We start from the raw sequence: 12,714 nt of genomic DNA on the forward strand, positions 1-12,714 counted from the left end.
AAGCGATGGACCGTCACGGTTTCACGGTCGATTGCCAAATCCTTCCTGTCTCTCTGTCTCTGGGATGAGAGAGAGTGTGTGTGTGTGTGTGTGTGTGTGTGTGTGTGTGTGTGTGTATGTGTGTGTGTGTACGCAGGGCGTCCCCCCCCCCCCCCTCCCTCACTCCTCACAGTCTGCACATATCACATGGCTGTGGCGTGTGCGGAACTCCGAGGTCTGCGATTGGTCCCCCCGCCTCACAGCTCCCCTTGTGACCGACAACGTGAGCGTGGAACCAGAGAGTGCACGGCTGTGTGCCTGAGGTTGTCATGCGTGTGTAAATGTGTAAAGGCAATGCAAAAGTGACTTGATAGAGCACTAGAGAACAGTGTTGCACACCGGGATGTATTTTTCTTTGCATGGAATGGCGTGAAGCATTTTGTTATCGTCTCCGTAAGCGTTTCTTGGGATTTCATTGTTTTTCATAATTCAAGAGCAGTTGGAGGATTAATGCTGATTTTACAGGAACATAATGTGTCTGTGTGCATAGATGTCTTCCCTTTCATCACTGCTGTGCGCAACGCAGAGGAAGATCGATAGTTAGACGTTACAGTTTCAACTGACAGATATCACCACCCACCAAAATCACACATGAGTATCAAAATCTCCCCAATTTACCACCAATAATTCCAAAACCACAGAAAACTACATGTTGAGTGATTTAACAGACATATTTCAATAATACTGCACTGATAGGAGCATTGTATTGTTACTGTAGTTTTCCCATTATTCCCCTTTGTTTTTGGCCCCTGCTTACCCTGTTTCATACATTTCACTCTCATAGTATTTTACCAAGGTATATCCATTGTTAATACCGGATTATATCTTTGGTAATTACATGGTATTACTAAATGATTGACGCTTTCTTATCAAACTGTTAGTCCCCTATTATTATGTTATTACCTGGCTGTAATGTAAAATAATACAGAGATTATAAAAACTCTTTCTTGTTACACTTGTAGTGGGATTACAGTGTGTGTGTGTGTGTGTGTGTGTGTGTGTGTGTGTGTGTGTGTGTGTGTGTGTATTACCTTGACCAGGTTGAGGATGATGATAGGAGAGCCAAAACGCTGCAGCATCTGGTCAAAATGGAGCGCAGCTACGTGGGCGTATGGGTCAGCTTGGTCCACTGTAAGAGAAGTCAAACCCGTTGTTTGGTGTTAATTAAGGGAATTCTAAAAGTGTTTCTCTCCATTGAAAACACACAAATGATTGAACACAACAATAGCACACAACCGTGTAAAGTTCACGTATCGACAAAAAGACAAAAAGTGTCTTATTGTATCGGATTGTAGCTGAAAGTGTCAACAGAACGGGTTTCGTTTAAAGGTGTAAGAAACCGAGAGGAAAAACGTGGAATTCTGAAAATCAGTTTCTCCAAACTCAAGCAGGTCAACAACATAACTGCTAACAATAGACACAATAAATAAGAAAGCATACAGGTGTAACGCTGGCCTGTGATGTCTCTGATCCTGCTCATTGTTCACGGGTTTATGCAGTCAAATCCATTACATTCTGTATTTTAAAAGGCATGTTTAATGTCCCTGTGTGGCTCTGCTGCGGAGCCCCACAACCAGTAAAGATGGACCGGTGAAGCAGCCACGAGAAAGGGCAGAGGAAATAGGTCAGATAGTCCCAACTGGTAAAAACTGACGATACAAACTGTCTATTTGCTCTTGTACTCAGGCCTCAGGTGCAGCTGAGAGCTTACATCTCCATACACCCGTTCACATTCTTATTGTACCTCGAGAAGGGAATGTTGATAATGACAATGAAGAAAAGTAACCCAATTAAGGTCATCTCCTTCACAACCGAGACATTTGTCCACTTCAGAGCCATCATAAAGACCTTACATATATACACTTATGTAAACACGAGTCTTGACAGTCAGGACAGAGGCGAGGGGACGGGGGGGACGGCACAGTGTGATAAGGACTCTATATTCACAGACACGTCCCTCACTGACCTACATTCGTCTAACAGGCGTCAGCCTCTGCAGCAGTAACTGGCCAAATTTTACATTTGCAGGTACGTTTTAAAGGGATAATAAAAAAATAAAAAAAGACATTTTGGGAAATAGGCCTCATCTCTTTTCTCACTATTCCTTTTCTCAGAGGATTAGATGAGAAAAAAAAATATCAATTAAAAGAGAAAGTGAACCAGGTATACCAACACCAAGGGCAAAATGTGTCAAACAAGCACAAATACTGTGAAATATCACCCGACGGTGCAAGAACTTGACAGCATTTGTGAAACGTCAGATAAGGACTGTGTTTGATGATCAGGATGCTGCAGCAACGTCATTCAGAGAGGGACCTCAAGGACACGCCCGGTGTCTCACAGAAGTAAATGTCATCTGAGGATGAATTAAAGGGCAAACTGGGGAAAGATTATGATTTAATACAGGCTGTGAACAGATGCAAGCAACAATATCTTCCTGCGTGTATATACACACACACACACACACACACACACACACACACACACACACACACACACACACACACACACACACACACACACACACACACACACACACACACACACACACACACACACACACACACACACACACACACAGCGGTCTGCAGTGTCATCAGTCTCAGGGGCCTGATCGCCTCCCTCTGGCCCTGGATTTGGGTTTTTATCCTGCTCATAATGAGACAAGAGGAGGGTGTCCTGTCTTCACCCATTCCATTCTCTGTTTGTTTTTTATCTTTGTCCCAGTGGCTGAGAGGATTGGCCTCTTGTACAAAGCCACTCTTATTTTAATTACATTCTTCGTCTGTCCCCATGAGGTTATTCCTGGTCCTGGACAGCTGTTAGAATGAATATATGGAGCATTATAAACATCAACAGATAAATAACTATCTGTAAAAGGTCCATCAGAAAAGAATCCAAATTAAAAAAACATTTTAATTCCTGGTTTTAATGGAAGAAAATAGGAAAAACACCAAGGCGGATTGATTCCTCACTGTAACACCATATTCTGATGCCGGACCACAAAGAAGCCGTTGATGTTCACAGTAAGAAAGAACTCCAGCGTTCCTTACGTCGTATCGGGGGCTTCGGCATCATGGTGGAAATGTCCTGGGACCAGTAGAGCGGGACTGAGCCTCGCACCTGGACGTATGAGGAGTAACTTCCTGCTGTGAGGGACATCACTGAGGCGTCGTTGACGATCTGCTCCGTCTCCACCTCGTTAGCCACGTCCCCCTGGAAGTAAGAGAAAACACAACACAGGATAACTAATGGCGTCGCTGATAATCTCAATGAGGGCTATTAGGGCGCTGCTATCATGCATGCTGGCCCACTGACAGGACTTATAATAATTACAATATTAACACCAGTGAAACAGTCTCTCGTGATGAAGGCCAATCAGACAGTTATGCTACAATGAAGTGTAACTAGTGTAAACTGTGTCCAACCTAATCTCAGGACAGCAGGAAATCTATGGTTACTCCTAAATTTCTCCCAGCACACACACACCCACACACTCATGCATACTGTAGGAGGCGGCAGCGGGTCAAATTAACCCCCCCCCCGTGATCGCCCTGAGTCATCTCAATCATCCCGGTGGCCCCTCAGGCCTTGCCTCAGCTATTCTATTTTTTATTTATTTTTTTCCCCGTTGCCTCGGCAACAGCTGTACCTCGCAGTTGGCTCCTCTTTTGAGGAAGCGGGTTCCGGCAAATTTGCTGGAGCGCCTGGCGATGAGGGTGATGTGAACCGGTCGGCCGTAGATCAGCAGCTCTGATAGTCGGTGGGTTAAGGAGGAATAACAACAACAACAACAACAACAACAACAACAACACACACACACACACACACTTACATCAATGCATCTTTAGTGTAGTTTTAGTTTCCACCCTAACTGCCCTCTTCTATTGGGCCTCACAAATTATGTATTTTGCATCTTAAATCAGTAGAAACTTATGCACTATTGAAATAATTACCAATAATATTAATATCCTCATTATCATCCTAGAGTAACCACTTTTGAGAACTCTGTTTCGACAGGTTAGCAATGTCCCACCTTTCCCCCTTATTGCTTTTTGTTTTCAAATCTGTCTTTTTTTTATTTCCTGGCCGCTTCAGTGTCTCCTGATGCTCAGCATGTCTCCATCCACTCCATCTGGTGAGTCTCCTCTTATTGCACCCATCCGTCCTCTCATGCTCTCAGGAAAAGAAAAGAAAAAAACCCTGCAATGAAGGCCAAACTGTTTCCAGGAATTGTTTAAACTCAAAGCGCCCACACACTGTTACCTTGGCAACACGGTGTCTGATAAGAGGGACAACAGCGTCGATATCGGCACCGACTGTAACGTGCACCTCAGACGATTAGCGCAACTAAAAAACACACATTCATTAAAATATAAATTACTGATGAAAAAGAGTAACTTGTTTTGACTGAGAGGCAGAATAAATGACATTGCACGGTGTGATTTATGCAAAGGAGAATTGATGGAAGTCTGAAACCTGAACCTAAGGCAGACTTTTACCCCAATAAATCAAACTGTTTACTCAGTTATAGCCCTAAGCCACTCCGCAGCAGTCGCCCATGCATCAATACTACCAAAGCTTCTCAAAAATGAATCATGTGGAGCCTGCCGCTAATCCCTGGTATGCAGCTTGTGTCAAAACTTCTCAGAAAAAGTTACAGTAGCAGTGAAATGAAAAACGGAAAGAAGGATTCAAACAAACAAAAAAGAAAGATGTAAATGTAAAACATATAGGATTTGCCTTCAAAAAGAAAAGCCACGCAGCATATAGGATAACAGATGGAGTGATTATGCAAGCGCCAGTGTTTACATACCTGTTAACCATTGCTTGATTGCCATACATTTTTTGCTCAAGCCCTAAAACAAACACGAGTCCCTTCTGCAGTGTCCCGGTGACTCACAGCGTCTCGCTCGCAGCGCATTCCGCGGGCTGCGATGGATGCCGAGCGCAGCTCAACAAGTGATGCTGAAGCTGAGAGGGAGCGCAAACGAAGCACAACATTCTGAGGGACAACGCATCGTCTACTGTACTAGAGCGTAATCACACAGCAGTGGACAGACGTTATGTCCCAACAAGCTACTATATGGGACATTCTTTTTGAATCCAAAAAGCAACAAGTGGATCGTGTCAATTAAAAAAAAAAAAAAAAAAGCACACAGATACATAAATAAATGCATGACTTGACGTCTCTCAAAAGGATACTGGACTGGCCACAGAAGCCGTGGATGATATACATGAGCCAGTCGTGATGCACTATGTCCTTGACCCGTTCCAGCAGCTTCCCGTTCCACACGTACTTGTAGTACGGCTCATTCTGGAGGCCGTAAACCACTGTGGCGGAAGAGAAGGAACACATGAAACCTTTCGGATCATTTTACTAAAACGGGGGTCGGATCAAATTGTCGGCTAGAAAGCAACAAATGGAAAAGAAAAAAAAAAAGAAAAAAAAAAAGAAAACTGTGGTGATGCAGGATGTGGAACAAGAGCTTATGTTATCCAGTTACAATAAACATGCCAAAATATAACTGAACACATCAGCCAAGGCAAGTAAAGAAAACAACAGGCAAACCTGCAGTATAAGGGATGATTCTTAGATTAACACCCTCTCACCTTGCGTAGGAAGACCCTCGTCTTCGAAGATGTCAAAGCTGTCGTGCTTGCTCTGTTTTTGTACCTCTTCCTCGGCGGAGGAGGAAGTTGGTGACGACCACAGTTCAAAAGGCCTCTGCAGTAAAGTCAGGTTGTACTGCAGTGAATGGCTCAGGTCATAGCTGTAGCTGCAAAAGGCACAAAGGAAACTCGATTTGAAACATACAGAGCCCGTACGGTCCCATGACGAATTCAAGATTCGGCCAAACTACAATCGGAAACGTGAAGCGTGTTTCACGTCAGACAAAAAGAGGCGTCTGGATTTGTCTTACCTGAAGTAAAAGTTGCTGGATAAGTCCACGTTCTGAAAGATCCGCACGTATCTAGGAGGGAAAAAAACTCAGTCAAAGTGACTGTATGGTGGAAATACCAGCTGTGCTTTTCCCTTAAAACGTGCTTCAAACTGATTCCTAAAAGTTCTGACATTGTGTAGAATTTCTCAACTTAAGCAAGTCAGAATTTCTTTCTATTGCAACGTTCATCAAAAACACTTCACCATTTCTTGACTTTGGAGAGTCCCGTGAGTGTGACTATGCGTACAAATGACTGGTGATGGTGCACAAACGAAAGGAAAAAAAAAACGTTTCACTAGAAGTTGACCTGCACCACTGTGGGCGGGGGAACGAGGCGGTACCTGGCTTCATCGGGGTGCGCAACCCTGACGGAGTCATTGGGGATGTAGATCATGCTGGTGTCCTCAACTTTGTAGATGGAGTGGCCACCGATGTCAGCCATCTTTCTACGCTTGGTGATCAACACAATGTAGTACCCTTCGAGGAAACGTACAAACCCTGTGAAGAAGAAGCGAAGTACGTATTTGAAATCTTTTATAATAAAACTAGTCAAATGTTTCTTTCAAGGAGCATTTGTCCCAACAGAACCCTGACTTACTGAAGCTCAGAAAGAAAGAACAAGCCGAAGTCTAGCTCAGCCTTTCTGTTGTCTGCGAATCAGCAACAGCCTCGACAACACAAACGGGCAAACAACTCCATCTGAGGAGGCGGACGGAGGGTGTTTGTGTGTCACACCTCACTAGCTTACCTACAGTCCAGAATTAAAATCTGACCCAGAAAGTAATCCATACATAATCGCTGATGTGCTCTCTGCTTCTGATGAGCCATTATCCTATTGTTGACATTCAAAAACATAATAAACGGCTGTGATTAAATCTTTTTATAGCTTGTTTTAATGCTCTGGTTATCATGCCCCATCCAGCGCAGTAGTTTAAGCGTGCAGCACGCCGGCGACGCGGCTTCATTATCTCACCGCCGGGACTAATCTCTTCGCGGATGAATTGTGTGCCACAGACGCAATTTTTCACCTGAATAAGAAGTCCTTGTGCATTCAGACTATTTAGAGTCGCAGGCGCTCCGGTGTCGTCGTGCAGTAATGAGCTTCACGTCGGGTTCTCCGCATACAAAGAGAACGCTACAGATGCAGGCTGATACAGTAGGATGTAGATCCGTGGATGCGTAACCCACCAATTACATAAAGAACTCTGATGAAGAGGCTGCCTTTAATTACTGGAACACTGAATTAGAAGAACCAGAGAAATTCACTTGATTCTTCTTGTATTAGAATCTTACAAGCTGTTCTATGTGGTCCTACCTTTATCAAATATAGGACGACACTTCTCTAAACAGCTAGTGTGGCGCGTAAGATTTTGCTTTATGCTTCTCATTGACACATCTGTTAAAGAACCTCAGTATTAGTCCACCCTCGTGTGAACAGGATTCCTCCTTTGCAGACCCCAGTGGACTGAGGAGGACTTTAATTAGGCCTGAGAGAGAGGCTACTCATCTGAAGCATCTAGTGTGGGTATGAGCGGGTGTATCCCAATTTGCAAATGCGAGGTATTTATCACAGCACAAAAGACAATCGACTGAGCTCGCGGGCTGCGTCTCGAATGAGAGCAAACTTAATGTTCCTTCACTCTGGGTTTCGCAGAATGACAATGATAGTTCATTGTGTTCATTGTGTCGCTTCCTTCTAGTGATGGGTCAGACTGACAAAACAGGCAAACCAAAGAGAATACAATTCTACTTACAATAATGTTACTCATTATATACAGTACTAACATAAGTCAAAGGGTCTCTCTGGATAGACTGAAGCCAACATGGCTGAGACACTCTCTTACTTCATACGACACAGTGACATTGGCAAATCGTGGCTGATGAACAAAGATGGAATTAGGGAACAGCGGGAGGGGGGGGGGGAAAAGCATCTTATTCCTTCAAGCAGATGTCAGAGTCATAATCTGTCTGTGTCAGTGTGACCGACCCATCCGCAGGTTCAGTGATGACGCAGAATTATTAGCTCGGGCGTGTTGCTATTATGGCCTGGAAGGTTAACGATTGCATCTTTCTTTGCCAGAACTGGAAACGTGAACAGCTGCAGACACAAACGCTCGCTGGATGAACCGGACAGTAGAATGTACAGTAGGACTGTCGCTCGCTAGCAGCGCCGCTCAACGGTCGAGTCAGTCAAGTAGTGGATACATGATGTTCTTCACATTCATGCTCTGCAGAGGAAGAACCCCACTGACTTCAGACAGCCCCTGACTTCTCCCTAGTCGCCACCATATTTGATGTTTATGGTTTTAACGCTGAACTAACATAGCATTAGCATGTTAGCTTTGGTGTTGTGACTATGTTAGCAGGTTAAAGTTAGCATTTACTCCAAAACCAAACTGTGTCTAAGTGCAGCTTCACAGAGCTGTAGACTTGTAATCTTGTCATTTTTGTTTTAATTATTTATTGTTTTGATCTTGTTTTGGTCCTACTGGGATTATCGACGGTTAGAAGTGAACGTTTAGAGCCTCTTTGCACAAGCTCATCAAGTCTGTCTTTTAATCATTCTACGGGACAAACAGGGGATTTAGGCAGTCACATGTTTGAGGTTCTGGTTCGGTTTCATTTGATTCTGGTTCATTAGTGGGTTTAAATTGGATTCTTATTTGGGGAGAATTAATAAAAAAGAGTGTTCTCATGATTGAACCACACGTCCAGAGTACAGAACAACAGAATTATCAAGGCTCGATAATGACAAGGTCCTGATTACATCCACAACACAAGTCACTGTGTGTGTGTATTAGAATGTGTGTTACATGAAATGTAGGTCATGACTTGAGGTCACGCAGGGCGTACTGGAGGACCGACGATCAATTTCACAAACTTCTCATGTAACACAAACAGCGGATCGTATTTATGGGGCAGACAGAACAGGTTGACCTAACAAAAAGAGAGTGACCTGTGTTTCCGTGTCTCAAGTTAACAAAAGGCCAGAGAAGGAACCTCAGTTTTTTTGTAATTAGGTCTGCAGGCCAATGTTTAGAGCACAGATACACATGATATGAGCTACTCTCCCTCTCAAAATGAATCAGGAATGATTCATACGCCGTGATTCAGCGGGTTGACAATTCCAAGACACTAAACCAGTATTTATTAGCAGTTTTTTTTTTCACCACTAATAGAAGTGTGGAAATTAAAAAGTGTTGTGCGCTGAGATACGTTTTTAACACAACGTAGTTTGTATATTAAATAATATAGTGTCTATAAAACGTCTTCATAGGAAGAGTCATGTGACTCTTTGACACTGATCAACAGAAAAATGCAAAAAAATACAATAAAATCAAATTTAAAAAAATGTAAAATACAAAACAGTTTTAATAGGCACTATTATACTATTATAGTTAAAGACAACTATCCCAAACAATATTGTTACAATTTCTTTTTTAGCTAATTTTTGGACAAAAAGAAATTATTAGAAATGTAAAAAAGCTTCTTCTTGCACCACTGATGGTCATGATTTGAAACCTGAAGATTGAACATTATCAGCTCCACAAAGGTACTTGCAGGGCTAGCGGGGCCGTTATTGTACTTTATTACAATGTATCCCAGGTGATCCTTTTATTTTATGGGTTTTTTTTTTTTTTTCCATCTCCAGCACTTACTGTAATATGCAGAACCAGGTCAATATGTGCAGCTGTAGAACCAATGAGTTACACGCTGCCGTCACTGCGCCCCACAGTGGGTCGTCGCTACGCCTGTGAGGAAGAGAGTGGAGGGACTCTGCTTACCCACAATGCCAAAGGCCGTGACGGCCCTGGACAGGCCTGAGGAACCCTTCTGGCCAATCTTGGTGCGGTTTCCCAGGTCCAGGCGGCCCAGCAGCTCCCGGACCTCTTGCTGGTTGTACACATGCTGCCGACAAATACACAGACAGACATTTTACCTTGCAATAAAAGACGAAAACAATTAAATGCACTTCTTCTACAAAATGCAATAAGAAGAACATAAAGAGGTTCTATTCAGCCTTTTATTTCATAACATGTAGGGGTCAATATCATAACACTTGACGATTGCGATATTCTGTTTTGTGATACTGTATAAATTCTATAAAACTTTATTGATTTTTATTAATATTTTACATGTAAAGATTCATGGCAGACAGCGGCTCAGATTGCACAGAAAAGCAGTGCTATGATGTTACAAATACTGATAAATGCAAAAGTAGATGAAAAAGATTACTATTGTAACTTACAGTACATTACAGTATCATAATATGTATCATATCACCAGAGTCATACACAGTCCTACTTATGCATGTCAGCCTTTCTTACAAAGATGAGGCTGTGTTTCCAGCTTTGAACCGGTTCACCTTCTTCATCACTTCTCTGTTTATGAAACACTCGGTCCAACCTAATGAACCACAAACAGGGCTTTCCCAAAGTCAGTGTAATATCTGCAGGAATGAGAGCGTGGGGTGATGGATATTTAGTCACGGATGCGACATAATAACAAAACATCATCATCATAATCACCCGTAATATACTCGGGACAGACGGAGCGATTGTACAGTTGTATCCGAGCTGCACTGTATTACATGAGCATAATCATTAGCACTGTACCGACTCTGGTGGAAATTCAGCGCTTACCTTATCATCAATAATGACCAGGTCCTTCGGTTCTGTGCGGTCAATCTTCAGGACTCTGTGTTTGGTCTGTGCCTGATTGTTCCCCACCAGAAAATACCTCTGGAAAGAAAGGTAAAAGCAAAATACACTATGACTACGATTCAATGATTGCAGAGCTGCTGTTTGCCGTATGGTTGCTTTCTGGGAATATGTGCGCACTGATTACAAGAACAATCATTTCACTCGTGCGACTGCATGAGAACGCAGTAGGAGAATGTGTCTCAGAGAGGACGCGTCTTCAAATGTCTACAGACGTAAACAGTCTCTGTGATTAAAAGCCGGCGCTCTACAGTGCAGGCCTATCGTTAAAGCCTCACTGTCTCCAGGCCTGTTTTTCCTATAATGTGGAATATTTTCACTCCACAATGAATCACCCAAGCAGAAATGAAAGCATCAGAAGCCTGTGGAGTTACACATAAAAGGGAACCCTCACGTCATATAATTGTATATGAGAATATAGACTGGATTTAGAGTAGTTACGGTCTGGAGTACATTTGGTGCACAGCACATATGTAATCATAAGGCTACATTGTAATATGTGCATTGTTAAGATTTGTGTCTTTCTTGAATGGCTTTTTTCTTTCAAGTCATTATTTTTTTTCCTCACACTGGGTTTGAGAGATGGCTTAAGATCCTCCATCTTCTAAAGACTATTACATCGGAACACCTTGTATCAGTACGGTCTGCAACCATTAGAGCTATTTTGTCCCGTTCCACAATATACCACGGAGCCCCCTTTGTCCACAACAGTTAGACGGTCGGCTCAGCCGCTGTCTCGGCAAAATGGGCAAACAAGAGGTTCAATAAGAAATGACGGCAGCTCAACTGTGACAAATGTTCTTCTGCCGTACCGTCTAAATGTCCGTGAGAATAGATCCGCCCTCAATCACACTGTTATAGCTCACCCTCATTCAAACATCGGTGTCATTGTAGCCCGTTGGAAAAAAAAAAGGAAATAATTGGATTTGCTAAATAAAACAGCAGACGGTTAGGAAGGAAGCATGAAGAAGAACTTGTCCTGATGTGTGCATATCGGCATATTTACACCTAATGTGTAGAAATCAAAACCATGCTAATATTTACAGATCATTTTGTCTGGTAAATTGTTATCATTCTGACCGTCTAGACACCATAACTGACACCATGGAGGTCATGGTAAACGAATGTAGACTGGGGGAATCCCTGGAACACAAACACTCTATTGCTGCCATCTAGTGTTTGCTTACAGAAACATATCGACATCCTGTATCCCCCTCATGTTTACATCTGTGAAGTAAAAAAAAAAAAAAAAATCATAGATTACACGTGGCTTTCATACATCAGGAAATCCTTAACGAGAGTCCACAGAGTCTGCAAGCTGGGGAGGAGAAGTGCTTGAGCTAGGTAGTTCCTAGGCCTAGTGTGCCTCTAATACGATAAGAACAGATGTGGACCTGTATGAATGGAAAACAAGTTTCTGCAAATAAAGAAGAAGCATGCTCCTTTGCTTTTTATTTTTCCTCATCCTGTTCTTACAATCAGCTCTTTGTTGGCTCCTTGCAGGCGTAACCCTAAGAACCCACTGATCAGACGTGTTGCAAGTCATTATGGAAAAAGTGACGCTAACAGCATACAGGTCATTATGGACTTACGGCTCTGGTTTCATACAGAACCATCCTCTGGATCCCGCTGATGGTGGCGGCTGACTGAGGCATGTTGTGTCCCTGTATTCTCCAAAGAGTCACCAGTAGAGACGACACGCTGCAAAGCAAACAAAACACAACAGACAAACCCGTTACTTCACATCATAAAATACAAAAGCGGCAAGGCATACTTCTGTTAGGTAAACATGACACTGCTAGCCGCTGGGTGTATCTTATCTTCGTCCTATTTCCTGGCTAAGCAACGTTACTTACCATTAATTTAGCAAGCTAGCTGCGTTAGCCTCAATTCATCCCCAGATAAGATAATATGCATCTCCTTAGTAACCTAAATAACTCCTTCTTTTATGAATTAATCGTGTATGTAACCTGCCCGAGTAAATACAGCTAGCGCGTAAGTGTACAGTC

General features: G+C 42.9%; 1 protein-coding gene across 1 annotated transcript in view; it reads right to left on the reverse strand.

The window, feature by feature from the left end:
- The window catches only part of fig4a (FIG4 phosphoinositide 5-phosphatase a), a 30,740-nt gene extending 18,034 nt beyond the window's left edge, over positions 1 to 12,706 (reverse strand). The window contains exons 1-11 of the mRNA XM_068724578.1: positions 12,562 to 12,706; positions 12,298 to 12,406; positions 10,628 to 10,726; positions 9,770 to 9,893; positions 6,326 to 6,482; positions 5,964 to 6,014; positions 5,653 to 5,819; positions 5,245 to 5,373; positions 3,692 to 3,792; positions 3,093 to 3,255; positions 1,071 to 1,168 (exon numbers count right to left, since the gene is read on the reverse strand). Coding sequence (XP_068580679.1) covers positions 1,071 to 1,168; positions 3,093 to 3,255; positions 3,692 to 3,792; positions 5,245 to 5,373; positions 5,653 to 5,819; positions 5,964 to 6,014; positions 6,326 to 6,482; positions 9,770 to 9,893; positions 10,628 to 10,726; positions 12,298 to 12,360 — 1,152 coding nt within the window. The 5' untranslated portion in view covers positions 12,361 to 12,406; positions 12,562 to 12,706. The remainder of the gene's footprint in view (positions 1 to 1,070; positions 1,169 to 3,092; positions 3,256 to 3,691; positions 3,793 to 5,244; positions 5,374 to 5,652; positions 5,820 to 5,963; positions 6,015 to 6,325; positions 6,483 to 9,769; positions 9,894 to 10,627; positions 10,727 to 12,297; positions 12,407 to 12,561) is intronic.
- Positions 12,707 to 12,714: the final 8 nt, after the last annotated feature.

The sequence above is a fragment of the Cebidichthys violaceus genome, unplaced genomic scaffold (assembly GCF_023349555.1).
Source record: "Cebidichthys violaceus isolate CVI_PGR_0920_01 unplaced genomic scaffold, fCebVio1.0.p SCAF_31, whole genome shotgun sequence".
Taxonomy (NCBI): domain Eukaryota; kingdom Metazoa; phylum Chordata; class Actinopteri; order Perciformes; family Stichaeidae; genus Cebidichthys; species Cebidichthys violaceus.